This window comes from Neospora caninum, chromosome X (assembly GCF_000208865.1).
Source record: "Neospora caninum Liverpool complete genome, chromosome X".
Taxonomy (NCBI): Eukaryota; Apicomplexa; class Conoidasida; order Eucoccidiorida; family Sarcocystidae; genus Neospora; species Neospora caninum.
In genome coordinates, this window is record NC_018396.1 from 6193047 (window position 1) to 6215097 (window position 22051).

The 22051-nt window shown below is 61.9% G+C and overlaps 2 protein-coding genes across 2 annotated transcripts; one reads left to right on the plus strand and one right to left on the minus strand.

Moving 5' to 3' along the window:
- Window positions 1–376: 376 nt before the first annotated feature.
- Window positions 377–12390, minus strand: NCLIV_052020 (hypothetical protein; the record flags this gene model as incomplete). The annotated part of the gene is made up of 5 exons (XM_003884755.1): window positions 377–475; window positions 1001–1090; window positions 1427–9215; window positions 9616–11917; window positions 12321–12390. 5 exons carry the CDS (start codon window positions 12388–12390, stop codon window positions 377–379), a joined length of 10350 nt encoding a protein of 3449 aa, XP_003884804.1.
- A 5650-nt stretch (window positions 12391–18040) lies between these two features.
- Window positions 18041–22037, plus strand: NCLIV_052030 (conserved hypothetical protein; the record flags this gene model as incomplete). Its single annotated transcript, XM_003884756.1, has 5 exons — window positions 18041–18498; window positions 19224–19879; window positions 20398–20605; window positions 20940–21020; window positions 21206–22037. The coding sequence occupies 5 exons, from the start codon at window positions 18041–18043 to the stop codon at window positions 22035–22037; spliced, it is 2235 nt and encodes a 744-aa protein (XP_003884805.1).
- Between the last annotated feature and the right edge of the window lie 14 nt (window positions 22038–22051).

Genomic DNA, 22051 nt, shown 5'->3' on the forward strand with positions numbered 1-22051 from the left:
GGAAGGGGTGACGGCAAGTGTGCGTGAACGGCATAGTTGACGAGGACTGCGGGGCCATACTTACGCAGTGCACCTTTTCTCATTTCTACGATGCGGCAAGAATCCGTGTGGGCGCACAGATGCTAGCAGAATACAGGAATGAACACAACGCTCCAAAAGACGAAGCGAGGCCGTGGCGCGTAGCTACCCCTTTTTGCTGCATTTGGGTTACGGCTCAAATAACTGGAAAAAAGGCAAAAACAGGCACCAGAGAAGGAACAACCAGGACACCGGCCACGCATATCGCGACTATCGCACACATACAACTCCACTTTTAAATGCAATCAAACATCGAGGTGAGAGCCGAACAGTAAGCTACAAAACAGGGGGTTGAGGGTCAATGAGACGACGTCGGTGGGGAAGAGACCGTCGCTGGGACTTCGTTGATTTTTCCCGCAGCTTCACCGCCAGTTGAAGCCCCCATGGAGGAAAGGATCTAAGGCAGGAAAGCAGCAGACACACACCTCAAGAGGATTCCCATTGAACCTTTGCTGGAATCAGAGACAACCCCTGCGCCTGAAACCCCCACATGGCCCCGGCGAGAAAGCTGGAGCCTGATATGCCGCTTGACATGTACACAGTGCATAAACCCATCACAACGCACACGCACGAAGGGAGCGACGCACGCTTTCTTCCGGACGCTTGCGCTCTAGGAGCATCCAACGCGATATAGGATCCGATGCCCCGAACATCCACCGTTTTCATCTGTCTACGGAGGTACACGCTTTCCTCTTAGGGGCGTGAGTGCATAAGCCAACGTGGACCGATTTTTTGCACGCGCCGCTGCATGCAGGCTGCGCCGTGCCCAAGTTACACACGGGCCTCGGCTTCGAGATGACACGCGCCCTTCGGATCTAAAACTCGAGAGGAAACAAAGGATACAAGGATCCCCACAACAGCAAGTCTACGTGGGGCGTCCCGCCCTTCTGTGTCCTCGGAACAACGGAAACTCCAGACCTACCCCGATAAGCGATTCGAGCGAAGCGAGTTGTCGTTCGACGCGTCTGTTTGTCGCCGAGGCCTTTTTCTTGTCCCGTTTGCTTGTGGCAGTCTGTAAACACAAGGCGATAAGGGCGAGGACTCTCGCTGACTCTGTCGACCCGGTGCACTGTCAACGAGGCGTCCCGGCAAACTGTGGGCACGAGGACACGTCTGTTCCGTGGCTTCACAGGGCGAAAGAGAAACCGCGTCGTGTGAGAAGCGCGTCGGAGCTGAGAAACGGTTTCGGATGCACGCCACAGACCTTCGCTCGCTCCCGCGACACACACACACACACGCCTGCCACGCCTAGCTCGAGTTGTCGATCTTTCTCTCTGGCCCCCCCGAAGGCAGGTGCAAAGCGACACGCACACGCGTTTGTGTTTCGAGAAAAAACACATGGACATACCTTCCACATGAGGCTTTCCTGTAGCTCCGCGAGTTGCTGTTTGCTTTGTTCGAGTTCGATTTGCCTTTCTTCGGGGGTCATCGCTGAGAGGACTTCCGGCCTTTGAAACAACGCTTCTCTGGTCCACGCCCCGCGCACGAGCCGGCCCTGTTGAGCCCCGACTGACGACACTGCGTCTGCTTTCCCGCTCTCCTTCTTGGTCTCGTCATGTGCTTCTCGGCCTCGCTGGCCCGCCGCGGCACCACTGGGGCGTCTGTTGTTGACCTGAGACAGGAGACTGGCGAACGTGGCGCAGCGCCGCGAGTCTCCACAGCGTCGACTGTCCTCGCCGCGCCTGGCAGTCCCCGCCTCTGCCTCGTCGGAGCCGAACGGGCTTGTGTGGGCCGCGGCCACCGTTGGACTCCGGTCGGTCAGCATGCGTCTCCCATCGCTACCCGCGAATGACACGGCACCTCCACGTGAGCTCCCAGGCGTAGCTGGTGTGCTTCGCCAGTTCACGTCCTCCTCTACGCCTCTGGTCCTCGCCGAGAAGAAGGCCTTTCGCGAGAAGGAATGCGGGGGATCGACGTCATCACTTCGCCCCCAATCGAGGCTGCGATCTGCCTTCCGAGTCGGACTATGAAAGGCTGCCTTCCCGAAGGCTGCGGAGTGCCGGGACGGCGTGGACGGCGCTTCACTGTCGCCGTCTCCTGAACCCTTTCGCCCTTCGCACTCTCTTGGAGAAACCGTTCGCGCGGCTCTCTCGCCCTGGCTGCTCCGCCTGTCTTCGGCGTGATTCTTTCCCCGCCAGTTGCCTCGCTCTTCCTCTTCCTCTCGACGAACGGCAGACCGGGACGAGGGAGACGAAGAAGTTGACGACTGCAAGACACTGCTTTTGCGGAGGTGATCGTCGCCTTTAGTCTCGGCGTCAGCGGCACTGCGAGAAAACCGGCGAAGGGGGGAACTGGGTGAGTCGCGCGTGGCCTTTGGCCTCGACTTTTTCTCGTCCCTCGGAGACGCCGGATTTTCACTCAGCGACGAGCCCGAGAGAAACGAGAGACGTTTCGGAGAAAACGCGAAAGTTGTAGGATCTTCAGAGCTGTCTCCACGGGACGCTCTGCGCGGCATGCCCTCGTCGCGCTCGGAGACGCAGGTGCCGGGTAGCGATTTCCTCAGCGCCTCCGAAAAAAGAAGCAACAGAGGCTTGGAAGGCGGCTCGCCAGCCGTAGCGTCGCTGGAGACTGCCGGGGCATCCTGTCGCTGGTCCGCCTTCTCGCCGTCCTCGCCTCTTCCTTTCTCACCCTCTGTGTCTTTCCCTTCTTCCGCGGTCGGATGCTCCGACGACGCCTCCTGCTGGGCCAGAGTGGAGACAGGCGCCTTGCCGGTTGCCTTGGGCCCTGTGGAGGCGAAGGACGTGTCGCGCCCGGCTTCAGCAAGAGCCACGATTTCGGACCACGGCTTGGAGCCCAACGATCCCTCTTCGCGGTGAGTCCCCCTCTTCGCGGGACTGACCGCGTCACTGTTTGCTTTGCTTCTTTGGGCGGCAGCGGCAGCGGCAGGCGATGATGCAGCCGCGGCCGAAGACGGAGACGCGACCGCGTCTCTGCCCGGCCCGGCCTGGGAGCCTTTCGACGCGGCCGTTTTCGGCGGACTCACGACGACTGCAGCCCAGTTCCGGGCAGGCGCCTGCGCGGCAGAGGCGACGGCCGAGCCTCGGGACGGCGCCGCAGAAAAAGGAGACACTGGGACGGGAAACGAGGTATCGGAGGACAGCAACGGGCTCTCAACCGAGACAGACGGGCGACGGCTACCTGATGAAGGCTTCTCAAGGAAACCTGGAGACGTCCCGGCCGCACAGGAGACAGCAGACAACTGGGTTTCCCCGATCTCGAAACCCGGCACCTGGGGGGCATTTGCCTTTCCTCCGCGACCAGGGGCAAATCCGGATCGGTCTCCCTCCTCTCGACCTGCCGCGGTTTTCCCTGGCTCTCCACGAACCTCCCGCTCTCCAGGCTCCCCGCCACTGTGGCCTCCGGCAGGCTGTTTGGGCTTTGCGCCTTTCTCCACCTCTGGTAAGGACATACCTGCTAGAGCCGTGCTGCTCCGACTGCGACCGACACCGGGGCTAGTTGGGCTCCCCTGCTTCCTGCCCGACCCGCCGCCCGTCGAAGCACCGGCCGCGACTGCGGCGAAAGAGGGAGCTCCGTGGAGAGCAGTGGAGGCGCCGATCGAGACAGGCGCTGGAGCGGAGAGGCCCGCGGAGAATCGGGAAGGAAGAATCACGGGAGCGACCGACGCGGATTCCTCCACTCCGGGCCCTGAACCCGAGCCGGTGGGCATCTTGTTCACTCCCTCCCGGACGACACCGCTGTTTGGCATCCACGGACTCGCGTTCGGGTTCGCCTCCCCGGCCACTGAACTGCCTTGCTCAGTTTTATTCCGAAGACCCGCTGTCTCCTCTGTCTCGCGTGTCCACGCAGCCTCCGCATTTGCACCCTCGCTGCGGCGCCTGCAGGCCTCCCTGCGTCCGCCCTCAACGCCGTCTCGCGCCCGACCCGCAGGTGGGACGCACACCGGAGTGACCACACTTCGCATCCGGTCGGTCTCTTCCGCTGTGCCGCGCCGCCCGCTTTTTCCTAGACTTGCCTCCGCGGCCAAAGCTGACTCATCGCAGGATCGCCGCCGATGCCCCCGCGGCTCGTGGGAACTCGCCAGCTCCTGCCCAGGCATCAAGGCGTTCCGTCCCTCCCCCGCTCGTCCTGGCAGCACGGGGGCGACCGACACCGGAGACGGCTCGAATCCCCACGAGCACGCCGGAACCTCACGCGTCTTGTGAATCGGCGAAGGCAATTGCACCGGCACGACCCACGCAGGCGCTCGTTGCGGCCGGCCTTTTTCAGTGCTCGCCTGGCCACGCCTGTCCTGCGCGTTGCCGAGGCTGCTGCGGCGTCCCTGTCTGAGCGAAGGCGAGAGCTGGACACAAGGCAGAAACGGCCACGAGACGGTGTCGTCTGGGCTGAAGTCTGGCGCCTGTGGAGCGTCGAGTCGGCCAAAACCCTGCGCGTGGCTGGGCGAGACATCCGCCGAGGCCGAGGGCCAGACGCCGCCCCCGGCGTCGCCTGCATGCGTGGAACGCTTCGACGTGGACGGCGCTTTCGGAGGACCGGCCGAAACGCCACCCTGTCGGTCCCCAGCCCCCGGCACGCCGACTGCATTCGTCCCGCGAGTTGAAGCCGCATGCGCAGCCTCTGCTGTCGGCTCTCCGTCGTCGGCACTCGACGCGCGGGCAGCAGAGTGAGAAGGCACCGACTGAGACCGCGGGGGATCCTGCGTCGCCACGTCGGAGTCGCCCCGAGTTTGCCCGGAAGAGCGCCCCGCGTCGCGCCGGAGTCCACAGTCGCTTTGGGCCACAGGAGCGGCTCTTGGCGTACAGACGCTGCTCCAAGTTGTCTCCTGGGCTTGTCGGGCTCTGCCGCTTCGCGGAGACACTTCGGCACGGGTCGTGCCGTCCGCCTTGAGGTGTACGCCAGAAAAGTGCCCATCGTCGCGAGAGAGGCGCCCTCCCGCGTCACTCCACTCACGTGCACCCGAGGCGGCCGCCGAGTGAAGATATGTCCCCGCCTGAGGACCCGTCAAAGACGGACCGCTGCCGCCATTCGCCACGCAGCTCTTTTCTGCCACAACTTCACTTCTTTCTTCGCTGCCTCGATGCGGCCTTTCTCGGGCATCTGCACTGCCCCGGGGTCCGGCGTCGGAAACAGTCTGGGAGGCCCCGGGCACAAGGGACGGCAACGCCCTCCCCCCACCGGGTTTGTCCCTCTGCTCGCGGGCTCCACCCACCCCCGCGAGACTGCTGCTCCGCTTGAAGCGGCTCTCGTTCGCTTTTGCGGAGGCTAGGCAGCCTCCGCTTGGCCCCGACGTCCCCGCCGACGGATCACGGAGATCCGCACTCGACAAACGCGCCGCAGCATGCGCCACGGACGCCCACGACCTGCCGCGGAAGCCGGTGGCCGCGTTGCCTTGCTCGCTGCTGAGGACCGACGAGGCTCTGGAGCGCGAGGCTGCGAGGCTGATCTCTCCCAAGGCACTGCGCACCATGGCGGGCCAGGCATCGCCGTCTCCACCCTCCGCCCCGGCAGAAGCCACGAGGGCGGGTGCGAAAGGCGCCGGACTTCCAGATACCGATTCGGACCCGTCGTTAGCGGACCCATCCGAGTTTGCAGACATCCCAGTCGCAAATCCCCGTGTCTCTGTCCTCGAGTCGCCCAACCCGCTGCCGTCCTGCGCCGCGCCCTGCTGCCGGATCGCGGCGGGCACCTGCAGAGCGCCCGGAGGCGGGACACTCGCCATCGCGAGGGAACCTTTGTCGGCCCCTCCAGAACCGCCCTTGTCGCCTGAGGGCGACGCTTTCTGCCTCGAGCTGCTGCGGCTCTCGGAAGAAAGGAGCCTGCCGCTCTCGCCGCCGGAACTCGCCCCTTGAGGGCGCAGCACGAGCGGAGGCGCCGCAGCCAAGACGGAGCCGGGCGCACTGATCATCCCCGCTTGAGACACGTTCCACCTGGAGGCACTCGTCTCACTTCGGCCCGTGTGAGAGCCGCGCGCCGCAGCTGCGTCTTCTCCAACCGCACTCTGCAACGCGCTGGTCATGCTCCGCCGTCGCGGACGCCCTCCAGGCCCCGAGACGAGCGAATGGGCGCCTTGGGGCGGGCGCTGCGGGACGGGCGCCGGGCGGAAGGTCGCGCCGGGAGCCCCCGACGCGCCTGCGCCGACGCCGCCCCCCGCTGGCGCCAGAGAGTCGCCTAGAGCAGTCCCAGTCAAGGCCAGGCCGCCTCCACTGTAGAGGATCGCCGCGCCGTGCGCGCGGCGCGGGCCGTGAGAGTGGACATTTCCGGCAGCCGAACCTACAAACTGTGAGGATCCGTAGATGCCGCTCCCGGAGGCGTACGCCGCGGGCACTGGCAACGGCGCAGGACCGGGGCGAGAAGACGAGGCCCCGAACGGAGTCGACGCGCCCCCAGCAGACCCTGTGGGGTTCATCACGCCCTGTCCCCCAAGGACAGAGGTGGGAAACGCCCCTGGCGCGCTCGCGTGCCGCGAAGGCAAGCCTGCAGCCGTCGCAGCTGTGCCGCTCCCGCAGGCTGCGGAGTCACCAGAGGCGCCGCCTGGGCACGAAGAGCCTGCTGACAGTCCCGTGAGGCTGCAGATGTCCGACCCCTCGCGCGGGTGCGGCAGCGAGTGCCGCGAGCCTAAAAGGGAAGACTCCGAGCTGGGCGCGGAGTGGGTCCGGGCCGAACCGGGCGACGGAGGCGAAGACGCATGAGGCCCGAAAGGGAAGACGCGTGGCGAGCAGAGAGGCAGAAGAAGATGGAGACGAGGCCGAAGTTTCGACCCGGCACAGGCAGCGGAAGCTGGCGACTCTTGCCAAGAGGCAGCGGGCGGAGACGAAGTCGGCTCACAACTGTCCTTGCGCCGCTGCCGTCCGTTCCGTCCGCGGTCGTCCCCGTTTCCCGCGGTCGGGCTCGCGCCTTCACGACCGCTGGCCCCCACTCTCTGCTCGTGTTCGCCGCCCGATTCTCCAGGCGCCGACGCAGAAGCCCCGGCCGGTCGATTCGATTGCCTCGCCGCATGCGGCGGCAGTGAGGTGTCGCCGCGTTCGCTCTTCTCTGTTTCGTCGACGCCCATCTTGCTCAGAGCCTCTTCCACATCACTAGCCCCCACGCCGTCCGCGTGCGCCTGTTCGGCCTCGCAGGCGCTCCGCGTCTTCCGCTTCGGTTTCCCTGGTGCACCGTCGCCGTCCTCGGCTCGTTTGTGGCCCAAACGGGGCGTGTCTCCGTTCAAGAACCCGGCGATCTCTTCGAGGCGCCGTCTCCAGACTTCGACTCCCAACCCGCAGATGTCTCCCAGGACTTCGTCGCCTCGCGTCCCGACCGCAGTCTCGCCAGAAACCGCCGGAGCCCCCTGGTGGCCGCGAGACTCCGCTGCGTTGCCAGCGCCTGCATCCGGGGCCGGGGCGGTCGACGCGGCAGACGCCTCACACGCGGGAGACGCGGACGGGGGAGGAAGCGCGGCGGCATGGACAAGATGCGCATGCAGCGAATTCGGTTGACGCAGCAGCTGACACAGATCCAGGAGACTCGCAGCCTCGAGGTCCCCGAGCGTCAACGGATCGGACAGTTTCTCTTCCTCCAGCAGTGCGTCGTACAACCGATTGTCCGAGTCATCCTCCTCGGAGCTCGAGCCCGCGCCGGCGTCGCGACCTTGCCCTGCCGACGACGCATGCGGATCGGAGTCGAGGACTCCTTCCTCTTCCTTCGGAGACACCGCCGAGCCGCGAGGAGATGCGCCCGCACCACCGCTCCCCCCACACAGCCCGCCTGTCTCTGGCTGTCCTTCTAGGCGCTGGGCTTTGCGTGGCGAACTCCCCGGCTGGTCTCCCGTTGCCGAGCCCAAGGAAGAACTGCGCGGACGCCTGCGCTCCTCGGCCCCGCCACTGTCCTTCGAAACCGGGAAAGGTGCGTTTGCCCTCGCCTCGCATGCGTCTTGGTTCCGGACCCGCGGAAGGACAGAGCGGCTTCCTGTTTCCTCTGCCAGGGCGCAGTCCCCCGGTCCTCCGTTCTCTCCCGTCTCGCCCCGTGTCTCGCTCTCTGCGACTCCATCCTGCCGCGAAGCTGGTTCCTTTCCCGTCTCCGCCTTCGCCCCGCCCGCGTCTCGCGCGCCACGCCATCTGCTGCGCTCCTCGGCGGCCGCATCGCGCGCCATCGCAGGCAACGCTGCGGAAGGTGCCAGGAGCGGAGACCTCCGACTCTGAGGCGCCGAGCGACTGAGAGATCGCCGCCGCTCTCTGTTTGGCTTGGGGTCTCCGCGCGCGTCGCGTTCTACGTCGGAGTACGAGCTCGCCTTCTCGGGACGCTCTCGCGGCGAGAAAACGTCTTTCTCTCCCTTCCGCGCTCCCGCTCGGCGCCCCGCGTGGGAGTGGCAGCGGCACAGGCAGTCAGAGTCCCCCGAGGACGCGACGGACGGCGGATACGTGGACGCCGGAGCAGACGCGCACCCGGGGGGGTGCGCGAGGTCGCGCTTCTTCTCCGCCTCCACCCCGCCGCCCCCTGGAGCGGCCACGGCGTGCTTTTGGAGAGAAGACGGATAGGCGAACGGCGAAGCCGCCTGGCCAGGCGGGTGGTGAAGGTCGGGGCGGGGCGACGCGAGCGGAAGACGGGGGTGGGACAGAGCGAGCGCGGGCCTGCCGAGAGACGGCGAGGACAGAGGAAACAGGATCAGCGGGCGAAGAACAGGATACGCAACATCCGGCGACTTTATGCGGTCCAACAGCTGGTACGAGTTCGGCAAGAACAGCGTCCGGAACCGCGCCGCGTCGCCGGTCGCGAGAATGTGCGTGAGCGCCTGCAAGCCCTTTTTCATCGCATGCAAGAGGCGGTAGAAGGCCGTCTCGCTCACGCTCCGCGCCAGGTTGTTCCCGTTGTGGAGGGGGTCGACGACATTCATGCTGCGGAACAGAAACGGACTCTTTCGCCAACCCGGGGCTCCACCCGCAGGCGCGCCTGCAGCGCCCGGCGCGTGGCCGCCCGCGGAAGCTGCGGCAGGCCCCGCGGGGGGGAACCTTCGATTCGAGAAGGACGAAAGAGACGAGGAGTGGGAAGGCGTCGATGAGGCGCTACCCCCGCCCCCGTAGCCGGCGCCAGGGTGCCCAGAAGTTGACGCACTCGCCCCGGCGACGGGAAAAGCAGGGAACGGACGCGCGCCAGGTCCCCGCTGAGCCGTCGCAGCCCCGTAGGCGCCGTACGAGTGCCGGAACCTGAACAGCGCGGCCCACAGGGTCGACCAAAATCGACGACAGACACACAGGCTCGCATGCATCCACATGGAAAGTGTGCCGGGTAGCCTCATCGTGATTCTGCGGCTTCTTCGCAACGGTGTTGAAAAAGCTTGGCGCCAGGGTTCTTCTCGACCGCCTTGCTTCGCACCCGGGTTCGTCTACGCTACGCTGGCGTCCGATGTTCAGCTTAGATCTGAAGTGCCTCCCACGCTTCGACGCACTCCGCCTTCATATCGCAGCGACTGATTCGGCTGATTCACACTGAAGATTTCTCTGGAGCCCCGCTTTCCGCATCCCGCCCTCTAAACCCGTCTCTCTCTCGCTTCCCTTTCTCTCGCTTGTCTTTTTGTTGTGGTGTCTGTTTTGCGTCTGAGTTTACCTGTATCTGCATTCCTCGACGAATTCGACGCTCTCCATCATTCGGGCCATATTCATGGACGGTCCTTGAGCCTGCAAGACGACTTCCGAAGCGGCCGCTCGGCCTACATGCGCCAAGGGCAAACCGATGTCCGCTGCGTGGCTGCCAGGGAGCGTGAGGGCGTGGTGGGGCCCGACGCCGCCGCGCTGCTGCTGCATGAGCAGCATGAGGACCGCAGCGCGCTCCAGTTGGGGATCGTCGTCGCCGTCGGACCAAGCCCCGTTTTCCTCTTTTCTTTGGCGCCTCGCGAGCAGCCACGGCGCCTCGCGCCCCTCGTACTCGACCCCGACCCAGTGTTCGCCCATGAAGCGGCCGCCTGGGGCCTGCGTGGCGCCCGCGCCGCCGTCGGGCGCAGAGACAGGTCCGGGCTCGCCGCGCCGGCGGGGCGCGGAGGCGCCGACCGGCGGAGCCGGTTTGCCGATTTGCGGCTCTTCGGCTTTGGGGCGCGACGCCGAGGCAGTCGAGAGGGACGAGGGAGACAGCGGCGGAGTCGGCGCGGCCTGACCCTTTGAGTCGAGCAGGCCGTCGAGCACGGACGGCGACAGCTGCGCGGCGGGGCCTTGGGGCAGAGCCGCGGTCGCGTCGGGCGCGGCGTGCGGGCCGAAGCTGCGCCGGGAAGAGAGCGACGGCGGGGGCGGCGCGGAGCCCCCACGTCGGTCCGGTACAGAGGAGGCGCGGGTGATGAAAGTCAGGGGAAGAGGCCCGCAGGCCGTGACGGCGTAGCGGTCCCAGTGGAAAGACGAGTAGTACGAGAAGAAGTGGTAGAGCAGATGGAGAGGCGTCGGCAAGAGCGAGGCGGGAAGGACGTGGAACAGGTGGAGCACGAGAGCCTCCACGCAGTACGTCGCCAGGAGGCCGGAGCGACTCCCCAGGAGGTGCGACTCGTAGGCGAACCAGGACTTGATGAGCAACACCGACCGCTTGAACAGATGGTGGCGCCCAATCCGCCGGTCGGCCAACTCGAGGAAGACCAGGGAACAGCAGCCGCCAACTTTGTTAACGGAAACGTCGACTGCAATGCCGCTAACGATGCACTTGAGAATGCGGACCTCGGCGTCGACGAGCGAAGCCTCCCGCAGCGGAAAGGTCTTGTGCGTCTTCACGTCTTCCCTCTGGAACTTGTCCAAGAGCACAGCCAGCAGCGCGTCGCTCTCCTCCTCGCCCTCCACCACGCCGGTGCGCCGGTTGTACGAGATGATCCCAATGTCCAGATCGCCGTCTGGGAGAAAGGTGCGCAGAGGGAAGGAGCCGTAGCGATACACAGTGATGTTGATCTCGTCCTCTTCCGCGCGGTACTCCGACGCTCCCCTCCCCAGCGGCGTCGGAATCCGCACAGACGAGGAACCCGACGCCGAGGAGACAGGCGAACCGGCCCACGACAGAGCCGACGTCATCCGCGTTCCCGCGGCCGTGCTGCCTCCGTCGGCGGCGCATCCAGAAGGCGCTGCCGACTGCGCACATCGATCTCGCAACGTCGAGCCTTCCGGCGGCGCCGAGGCGTCTGTATCCTCGCGCCCCGCGCGTCTGCTGTCCCGATCTGGAGAGCCTCTTTCTGGCCCTTGCGCTCTTCGAACTCGACAACACCGACACTGACACACCGCCCGAGTGTCTCCACTCGAGGGCCCCTCGCGGTCGCTCGCTGGAGACTGGAGCCCAGCAACGGAGACGCCCACGCCCGTCGGTCCGGCGCCATTTTTCTGCGAGGACGCGGCGCCGTCTCCAGATCCCCCCGCCTCACACAAACACCACTCTGGTGTTTCGCCTGCCCCGCCCCCTCTCGTCTTCGGCTGCTCCGCGTCGTTCGAGGCCTCGCCACATCCCGACGCGCCGCTGCCTTCTGCCTTGTCCTCCCTGTGTGTCTCTACGTCTGATTCTCGTCTTGGGCGTTTACATACCGGACAGTAAGCAGTCTTCTTCCCCGCCCCTGTCCCATCTTTTCTGCGGTGCCCAACACAGCACGGACAGCTGCACGCATCGCCGGGCGCCGAGGCCGAATCCTGCCGCGGCTGTCCTTGAGTGGGTTCGCTTTCGCGTGTTCCCTCTTCCCCTGCAGCTTTCTCTTCTCCACTTCCCCTTGGGACCCGGCCTTCTTCGTTTGAGTGGAGCTGTCCGTGTGTGGAAGAGGCAGGAGAGGAGGAGGCGACGCGCGCGTCCCGCTGTGCTTCCCACTGTCGAACTCTCCACTCTCGGAAGGTCTCAACAATCAAGCCTCGGAGATACCGGAAAACCTCGAGCCGTTTGCGCGAACGATCTGAGTTGGGGCCTGACGGGAAACGCAGCCACACACACACACACACACACACACACAAGACGTCTTTATTCGGGAGTCACGCAGAAAACGGAGAGAACAGAGAAAGAGGCGCACCCCCGCATCAAGAAGCAATTATAGAGCGCGCGCGAAAACAACCAGACAGACAGTGGCGGGACCGGAACTCGACGAGGGGTAAACGGATGCACAGGTGCGGAGACACGGGACAACGGGGGGGAGAAAGGGGGGAGAAAGGGGGGGGAGGGGGGGGAGGAGATTCGAGATGGCGGGAAGGTGGCGGCACATAAAAGACAGCAGGGGCATGCAGAAGGAAACAAGGGAGGTAGGCGGATCTTGCATGTCATTAGGCAGGCTTTTCAAGCAGGTAGGTTGCCCCTGTTAATCAACCACGCCTTACCAATGTCGAGAATAAAAGCATCAGTCAGGCTTTCCAGTTCACGGGTGTCTGTACGCTGAGGCCTCGGCATTTTCCCCCTTCGGCCGCCCGGCCGCTTCCCCAGTCTCTTCACGCAGCAAAGTCGTCGCTCTGCCTGGAGATTTCTCTTCCGGCCCCGCGTCGCTGCGGAAAACGAGCCCGAACGCCGACGAGAAAACAGCAACAGCTCCCCACTGAGTCTCCGTGCGTTATTCAGCCCAGTGTACACGGTCAGTTTCCTTCCCCGACGTTTCTGAACAAAGCGATATGTTTTTTGTTTTCTAGCCTAGACACTTTGCAGGTTATAGAAGGCGAGCAGCCTCCGAATTAGAGCACGAAGAGGAGGTGCGCGAGGGCCGGCGGAGCCTGGAGGAGCGTGGCTACCCCAGTGTCTCACAGCCGGAGAAAAAGCTCTGGAAAATCGAGGCGAGAAAATGGGAAAGGAAGGAAAACTGGACGACAGATAGCCGGCGAGAGAGACAAACTGCAGGATGAAGGCAAAAGGAACAGACGCAAAAAAAGAGGGGGGAGAAAACGTCCCCCCCCCTCACGAGGATTTGAATCGCTGTCTGGCGCGCGCGCACTGCGCTTCGACGCCACTTGGCGTGTGCAAAGCAGAAGAAGATTGCCTCAAAACGAAGGATCAAGTGCGATGAAAGCGAGAGAGTGATAATAACGACCAGTCAAAAAATCCAGCAACGGCGGGTTACAGAGCCTGCGACCGCCGTCAGCACCGGCGGAAGGCGAGGGGGGGTTACACAGACTGTGTTGCTGATTGGGCTCTGGAAGTGGGAGATAACACAACGATTGAAAAGAAAAGGACGAGGGACACGAGAAACCTTTTCTGCCTGCTGGAAACCCTGTAGTCAGTGACGAGGTCGAGGGGGGCGGATCACACCTTTCTCGCAAGAGACGCGAGCATCACGAGTTCCCCGAGGCGTCCAAGCACAACCGTTCCAGAACTCTGCTGGTCCCACTCGCTTCTCTCGGTGAAGAAAACACTGTAAACGGCGGTCCAAAGGCGACAGAACCCTGCTTTCCAGATACAGAACAGCCAGGCGCCGGGACACGTAAAAAACGCATGCAGCGGAGTCCGTGTTTCGGCGCTGTCACGCCACGCACGCGCTGAGTTCTCCCGCCGTCCATTCCCGCTCTGTCCCTCTGTGTGGATGAGCACAGAGCAGTGAAAGGGGCGCACACAGAAATCCCGGAAAGAAGCAACGTATGAAAAACAAAGTTCAGAGAGATGGTTTTTCCTCCCCAAAAAGTCGCCACGCGGTGAAGGGTTCCCCCCCAGGCCTGCTTTGCGAAGCCGCTGAGGCGACAGTCACACACGCCCGCGTCTCACGATTTTCCGCTGGTGTCCTTTGCAGTTTTCTGTGTCCGTGGCGGAGCAATAAGCGAGGCACGTGGCAGGACGCGCTCAAAAAAGACGACTCCACAGGGCCCACAGTGCTTGCGGCTATGTTGGCGGGGCGGCACAGAAGGCGAGTTTTTCGCGTGTGTGTGCTCCTCACGGAGAGACAGCGAGCCTATAACCGACCTTAAAAACTATCACGGTAAAAAAGGGAACACGTGACCAGAGACTTCGGAGAACGGCTGACTCGTGGATGGAGTCTCAAGTCATAGCTCTGGATGCACAAAGCAGAGCCGAGGGGAGCAGAGCAGCCACCCTCATGCCGTCCGCTTTTTCTCTCGCGATGTGCCACTGTCACCGTTTCTCTCGAATATCGCTCGCCGACAGAATAGGCGGACAACTGGTCCCTCACCTGAGAGTGGCTCCGGGCTCTGGGACGTGCCCAGAAACCGTTTACGCGAACACCCCTGAAAACCAGCAACACGGGGAATCCGAGCCCCGCAATGCTGGGCACCTCAGTTCCGCATACGCACAACGACGGGTTTTCGGTCGTGCGAAGAAGACAGAAAAGGCACAGAGATGCCCCTTATTCCCTCAATATGATCAGCCCATCCAGCAAAGCTGTCGCAGCTGAGCATTTTGCAGACTCATCCAGGTAGGGAGGAACAGGTGAGCGTGGGCGGTGGGAAAACGCGCGATCTACCACAGCGGGAGAAAAGCGACTTTCTGCGGGCTGTTAGCCTCTGCGGTAACGTTCTTTCATCGATTGAATGGCCCCAGAAGCTATCGATGTGCTTGAACACATCACGTGAAACGACAGCAAACTTTGCGAGACAGCCCAGTTGGACGCCATGGTTTTTTTCCTCAGCAGGTGTTCTTCTCCAAACCGAAAGGCTGACAGCGCAGGCTCGCGAATGCCTTCGGAAACCCGCCCGCCGGTTAAACTCTTTCAGGCCAAGGAATCCGAAAGAACAGATCGACCAGGAGTCTGAAAGCTTGTCCCCTGTTAGGTGACCGTACAGCAAACGGACGCTCTGTGTGTCGTTCTGTATTGAACTGCATGCATATGGATAACACAGTGATCGTGTGTGGAGTGGCGTTCGCAAAGACAAGGACAAGCGAGACTCGCAGACACGTACGCACTCAAGAATCGTGATCCCCGAATCTCTTATGGGGACGGGGAAACGGAGAGCCTGTGTTTGCAATAAACGACCTCAGTCATAAAGAAGTTCGGACGAAAAAAAATGGTAGATGCAGGAACGAAAAGCGCCTTGCGGTAACAAGCAGCAGCTGGAGAGTCTGAGTACCGCCACGTTTCCGTCATTTCGCGCAAAAGGATCGCTAGTGCGTTGCTGGCGTCGATAGAGAGGCCTTTCTCTCTCGGACGCCTACCAGAGAGCACTACGCTACAGCAAGAGACGTTTTCCCATTGGGTGTCTGTGGGTAGCTCTTCACTTTCCGCCCAACAAACATCGTTGCGTACCGGAAATCATTCGCAGTGGAAAAGAGAGCAGCCCATCTCATCGCCGCTGTGGTGTGTAGACCACGGCAACTCCGGCCGACCCCCGGTTTACTTGCGTACACTAGATAGGCCGAGAGCATTTTACGTAGCGTAACTCGGGAGTGGGTGCTGTCCGGTTCCGAGCTTTTCGCTGCGCAGTCGAGAACACAGAGAAAAACTCCAGAAAGAAGCGCACTCAGCTCTTTCGTCCGGTGGGCACTGGGCAGAATTCGTCGAGCAGACGCGTTCCGTTGGGCGTCACTTCTGAACCGCTTCCCGTGAAGGCCTGGATCGAGCGCTCGGGTTCCTCTCTGTGGCAAATCGACTTCTCTTTCCCTCGGCTACCGAGCTGGCGGGTGCGGCCGTCAACGTGAAGAAAGCGCGAGGTAATCTGGCATGTTTGAACAGGTCATTTTGACGGGGGTACGTCTGATGTCTCTTTTAGACCTCGGAAAATGATCCGCCGTCACTCTGTACCTGTGTTTCCCAAAAGACTCGTAGCAACCGAGTCGCACCTCCGTGAACCGTTCAGACGTCCCCCGCGTCCTTCACTGTCTCGTCAGAAGAAACAGATCTTCGCGCTTTGCTGGTTTCGGTTCTCCGTACACATGCATGCAACACTGTTTTGCAAAATATGTCTTGGCTAGTTCGAGCAAAGCCTCCAGGCACTGTCTGGTGTTTGTGTCACACGACGAGACTGGCTGCGTGGGCCCCGTACAGCTGCACTGACAGAGTCCCTTCGGGGGCGTGTAAGACGCTCTTCTCAGTCCTGTGCTCCTCGTACAAAAACCTCTCAAAACGTCTGGACATTCACTTGGCACTCTGACTGTTGGCGGCAGACTGTTCTTCGAGTTGCAAACGCGGCTCCGACCTACATCTCGGCGTTCAGCGATCGTGTGCACGATACGCGCGTTTCGCTACAGGGGCACTCTTCACTAGCTTCCACCCGCAGCGCGCTAAACAGTGCGTGTGCTAGACGACAAACTGGACATCGAAACATGCACAAGTCACTGCAGACGCTCCCGTACACCTGCGTCTCCAGAGCTATCCCCAGAAACACATTCTTCCGTCAGTTCTCCGGCGGGACAGAACCGAGAGTCTCTGTGTAAGCGTTTTCCACAGCGGAGCACACCTGTCTTGACGAGCTAAAAGCCTCCGGCGGGTGAGCAAGGAAGAAAGTCGGCAGGACGGCGCCTAAAAAACTAGTCGCAAGCGATCAAAGTCTTTCCCATTCGGTCACGCGCTCCGCTAGAAACAGAAGAGCCTCCCCTCGCCATCCGTTCTCCTTTTTCTGCAGACCTCAGCCCACTACTCCGCTTGTGGGCATGGCGGCACAGACAGCTGACGGGGCCTAGAGAAGCAAAAGGAAAACCAGCCTGCACAGCGGAGTGGCGAATCGGCGAAAATGCCACAGAAATCCAAACACGTGAGAGTCAACACGCCGCACGCCGCGCACAGCAACTGGGCGAGGTCTTCTGGGCCACAAGAGAGCGTTTCCGTCTCCGTTCTCTTTCTCGTTCGGAGTGGTCTGTGGTTTTTCCAGACGTTTTCAACAGAGAAATCACTTCTGCCGTTCTCGACGGCCCTTTGTGGCGACACCCCCCTTCTTTTTCCACCGGGAGTCCGGCGCGGAAAACAGCGACTTGTCGCTCGCTTTTTCAGCAGCGAGAGTGGCGGCGCATTTGGCTGTGCGCATTCCGCTCGGCCCCATGCCCCTCTCGGCCAGTTCGTGGAAAGAGACATGTGAGGGCTACGTCAAAGCAGCAGGCCTGGTTTGTGCGTCTTTGCCCTTTTATCCGGACGAACCGTTTCCCTCAACTACTGTGTTGCACTTTCTGCGCACGTTTCGCGCGCGGTGCGGATTCGCCTGCGAAAAGCGCAGGATCCCAACGAGACGTGTCTTCTCTTTTCTCCCTCGTCGCCCGCGAAAAAGTTTTGGTGTTTTGGACCACTCCAGACTCGCGCTCTGGCGCCTGCGCGGATCAGCGCAGGACGGCCTCGGCTGCCTCCTTTTTTCAGATCCTTGGAGCCGTCGAACGCCCGCTGCGGAAGAAAAGGTAAAAGATCGGGAGGGCGACCGGGAACTCGCGCGGGGCGCTGAACGCGCCTTCTGAGGCCTTGTACAGCAACATCTGTCTTTTTCGCTTTGCCTCGCTCCTCCTTCCGACCTCACCCTCCTCAGCGAGAAGCGAAGTGCCCCAGAATCTCCGGCTAGCCACGCGTGAGACGGGAAGAAGCAGAAAAGCAGAGGACGCGGGATGCCACAAAGGCAAGCAAAGCTCTGTCTGGAGAGTCGAAAAAAGAAAGGAGCGAGAGAGACACGCGGAGCGCGCTCCGGGCGGAAAGCGCACGGCTCAAGACTGCTCTTGCCGAGAGGCCCCGGCGACTGCTTTCCTCTCATCGATACCTCACACGGTGACCTCGCCCTGCCCTCAGCGTCTGTCTGTCTGTCTGTAAACCTCCACTGCTCTCTTCCTCGTGATTTCGCCCCCCCTCGCTTTGCACCCATCTCGGCCTTTGGCCCTTGCGGTCTCCGTCCTTCTGCGCGCATCCGTCCCGTTTTTTGCTTCCCTCCGACCACTCCCCTCTTCTTGGGGATCTGACCGATCTCTGTCGCCGATGGGTCACCTGTAGTGTCACGCTCCACTTCCTCTCTCACCTTGTCTTCTCCGGTCTTCTCTGCTCCGTCGTCCGCTGCACGTCTGCTTCGCTCTCTCTGATCCCTTCTGTCCTGATTGATCACCTCAAAGAAGAGTAGTCTTCTGCGTCCAAAACCGCTCGCGGGCCCCGCGCCGGCGCTGCCTGTTCGCTCTTTTTCGACTTTTGCGTTCTCGTCTGCCTCGCATGCGCTCCTTCACCATGTCTTCGAGTGTCTCCTCTTCTCCCTCTCCTCGCTGTCCCGCCTCTCCTGGCGCCTCGCCCCAGGGCGCACAGCCCGCGCCTTTCCATGTCTCTGCTTCGCCCCCGTCGGGGTGGCCTCACACCGGCGCGACTCCGTCTCCAACTCCGCAGAGTCCGGCGTCTCTCTCCCGCCCGCTCTACTTGCCGCCTCCGTACCTCGGTCACAACGCGACAGAGAACCCGCATGCCCCTACCGTACCTCCCGCGCAGTCGCCCCACAATGGAGACACCACGGACGCGAGAGAGGCCGACGACGTCCAGGGCTGTCTCTGCTGCCTGCGCTCCTTCTCGCCCACTCTCTTCATCGCTGCGGTCTTGGGCACCTGGACCTTTGCTGGCGGCGTGGCCGGAGAAATCGTGCTTGCCTTCGCGACTCTCCCTGCAATGTTCATGGTATACGGGTAAGCCTGCCGTCGTCTTCTCACCTCGGTTCCAATAGACAGTTCCAGTCCTGGTCTTCATCGACGCATCCGCATACCTACACACTCATACACATATATATATATATATTCGTGTACGTGTGCCTAAACACTTGCATATATCATTTCGCGAATTCGCGATTCGGTCTTCCCCATCGTAAGCACACGCCTCGCCCACAAGTGCCCAGACTATGCTTGTAAGCATATGTTTCTAGGCTTTTCGACTCTCAACTTTTGAAGAACACATATCTATATCTATATCTATATCTATATCTATATATATATATATATATAGACTTGACTCCTCATTTTAAGCAGAACTGTAGTTTATCGGGACTGAAGTCGGCCTAATCAGTTAAAAGGTTTGTTCAGCCACTGGTTCACCATCAACTACCTTGTTTCGACTATATATTTTTGCATATTGATGTATTTGGACATCTGCTTACCGAATGATGCAGGTGACTCTGCCGTTTCGAGGTGTTTGGCGATCGCTTGATATGCGTACCGCGCAGTCTCTGTTTCTATCGCTATGTTTCTCCGTTGGCAGCTATCCGTATGTACCATTGTGTCTATGCCCGGTCATGCATCTACGCATATCTGATACATATTTTTATTGTATGTATGCTGTGTTCCTCCTTCCATTTTTCACTGATCTTTTGCGTCCTTGAAGCGTTTTTCATCCTTTTGCTGCGGGTTTTTGCATGCAGACTGTATGCATCCGCGAAGGCCCGGAGTCTTTCTGGACTGTGTCTGCTGGAGTTCTTCTGGCTAGGGGCCTTCCTCTCGGTGTGCATCGCCATGTGTTTGGAGCTCGTGGCCAACGCGACTCTGTACAGTACCTTTCTCTCTTGCCTCCCTCCGCTCCCCTCGTCCTCTTCTTCTCTGATTCCTGGCTTTGCTTCCGGCGACTTCTTGAACGCGCTCGCTTCCGCGCCTGCCGGCGTCCCTCGTTATTCCGCTGACTCGCCGTCTCTCCTCGAGCCTGAGGACTCCTCTGCGCATGCGCCTGCTTCTCCTCTCTCTTCTGCCTTTTCCGCCTCTCCGCCCCCGCTGTCTCTCCTTGAGATGCTGCTCTCGTGGACACCCGCGCCACTGCTCGCCCCTCTGTCTCTCCCCTTTTCCTTTCCTTTGTCTGCATCCACACAGCCGCACGCGTGCCTCCAAACCCCGCAAACTGCGCTGCTCACTGGCACCTCAGCAGACTCGGTGTCTTCCTCTCCCTTCTCTGCTCCTCTCTCTGCGTTCTCCGTTTCGCCAGACTCCACGAGCTGGGGGTGGCCAGGGCTTTTCTCTCGACTGACGGAGAGAGTGCATGAGATCGGCAGCTTGCCCACGCTAGGCTGTTCCCTCAGCCTTGTTGCATGTAAGGAGGAAACGAGGACGCTTGGAGGGCGTTCCTCACTCGCCCCAACCTTTCCGCCTCTCGGCAGCGTCCACGCGTCAACAGACACGCGCCCGTGACTGCCAAAGCGTTTTCTCTGCTCGAGGCTCTTTCTCTCCCGGTTTCTGCGCGCGTCATTTCTTTTGTTGTGGATTCCACGGAGATGTCCTGAGGCTGTGCCCGAACCCCAGGAGTCTGGACCGATCGACAGAAAACGGTGTGCTGTGTGCACCTCACAAGCTTCTGTCGATTTATTCGTGTGTTTCCTCGCGCCACACACAACGCGTGTGTGCCGTCTTCGCGCTCCCCAGCGCCCGACTGTGTTCTCTTTGTCGCTCTCCGAGTCTCCGCCCGCTGCCTCTCGATCTTTACAGGTGCCGTTTCCGCTGGAAAACGCGTGCGAGAAGCGTCGCTCTTGGGACCGCGCTTGTGCGTTGATCTCCCTGCATCCCTCTGTCTCGATGCTTTGCGTGCGCTCTGTCGTGTGTCTGCTGTCTCAGTCATGATCTTGTGTGTGGGCCTCGTGGAGGAGTTCGCGAAACTCGTCGTTCTGCATCGGCTGCAAGTGCATACCCCAGCGGCTCTGGCCGCGACAGGCGCAGAAGCGGCGTCGGAGCAGCGAGGCGCGAACTGCTGCACGCCCTGCTGGACGCGACGCGCCGCGCACCCCGTGGGCGTCTGCCTCGCCGGGTGTGCAGCTGGAGCCGGGTAAGCGCGAGAGAACAAGCGGGACGAAATTGGAAACAGGAGAGAAAGACGCGAGGAAGTGAAGCACGGACACGAGACAGAGGTCTAGAAGGCCCCGCGGGCGGAGCCTGTGCGCGTGCCGGGTCCGAGTCAGGGGAGAGTGAGACAGAAACTTTGCCGTACGAGTGCGAGGTTGCGGGAGGAGAAAACAGCTAGAGGAGAGAGAGCACGTGTTTTGAAACACACGGGGAAGGGAGGCAACCGCGGCGCGCAGAGCGCCCTTCCCTGACTGAGGCAAAGGAGTGAGAGACGCACAAAATAGACAAACAAGGCGTCCTTTTCGTCTCTTTCTCAGATTCGCCATGGCGGAGAACATCAGCTACACGTTAGGGCGCCGAGGGTTTTTCGCGGAGCACCTGATCGTCGCCCTCGTCCGGTGAGTTGCGGACTCGACTCGTCGGTTCCGCCTTTTTTTCGCTCCACGCTGTGGGGCCCCGGGCTCGTCCGCCTCGGGACCGTGCCTCCCCGTCCTTCTCGCATGGCTGTCTTGTGTTTCTTCCAGTTCGTCTCTCACTCTTTGCCTCTGCGTGCGTTCCTCGCCGCCTGTCTCTGCTCTTCCAGGGCCTTCACCGCAGTGCCGACCCACATCGCAAACTCAGGCATGGCGGCGGCGAACTTGGCGCTGGCCTGGTACTCGGAGTGTTCATTTCCGGCTGTCTCTCTCTCCTCTTCCCTCGCGTCGCATCAGCAGCCTCTCATTTCGACTTCGTCTCCGTTCTCTCCGCGTGTCCGCTTTTGGGCGCAGCTTCTGCCCTCGCTGCTGACTCCGTCGCTGCTTCACGGGACCTACGACGCGGCGTTGCGACTCTCTGCTGCGTACGCGCAGCCCAGCGCGGCGGGAGACGACAACGCCGCAGTTGTCGCGTCTGTTTTCCTTCTCGTCTCCCTCCTCGCTTGGCTTCTCACGCTGCTCCTCTTCTGGAAGAAGTGGAGAAGCGTGCGCGACTTGCCGACCTTCGGCGCGGCTTCTCGCGGCCTCTCGTCCGATCTCAGTCGCGTCTACCCCGCGGGGCCGGCCTGGTCTGCGGACCCTCGCGTGCACTGGAGCGTCGCCCAGATGCCGGTGCCGCTGTCCACGTATGCGCCCCAGAACTCCCCTTTCTTCCACGGGCATGCAGGAGCGGTTCCTTTCTACTCCCCCTTCGCGGTCGCCCCAGCGTTCCCCTTTGGTAGCCCCGCGGCGAGTGGAGCGGAGGCAGGCGTCCGGGCTGACGTCCTGGTGTGGGAAGAGCGGAGACGCCAGGCCAACATGGGCGGTCTGGGGGCTCCCAGACCGCGTGCGTTGTCTCCGGCTCCGCTTCCAGAGTCGGGGCATGCAGCGACAAGCGCCGCGCGGCCCATGGCAGGCGGAGAGAGAGGCGAGGGACGCGAGGAGACAGATCGATCGCAGTAGCGCAGTCAGTTCTG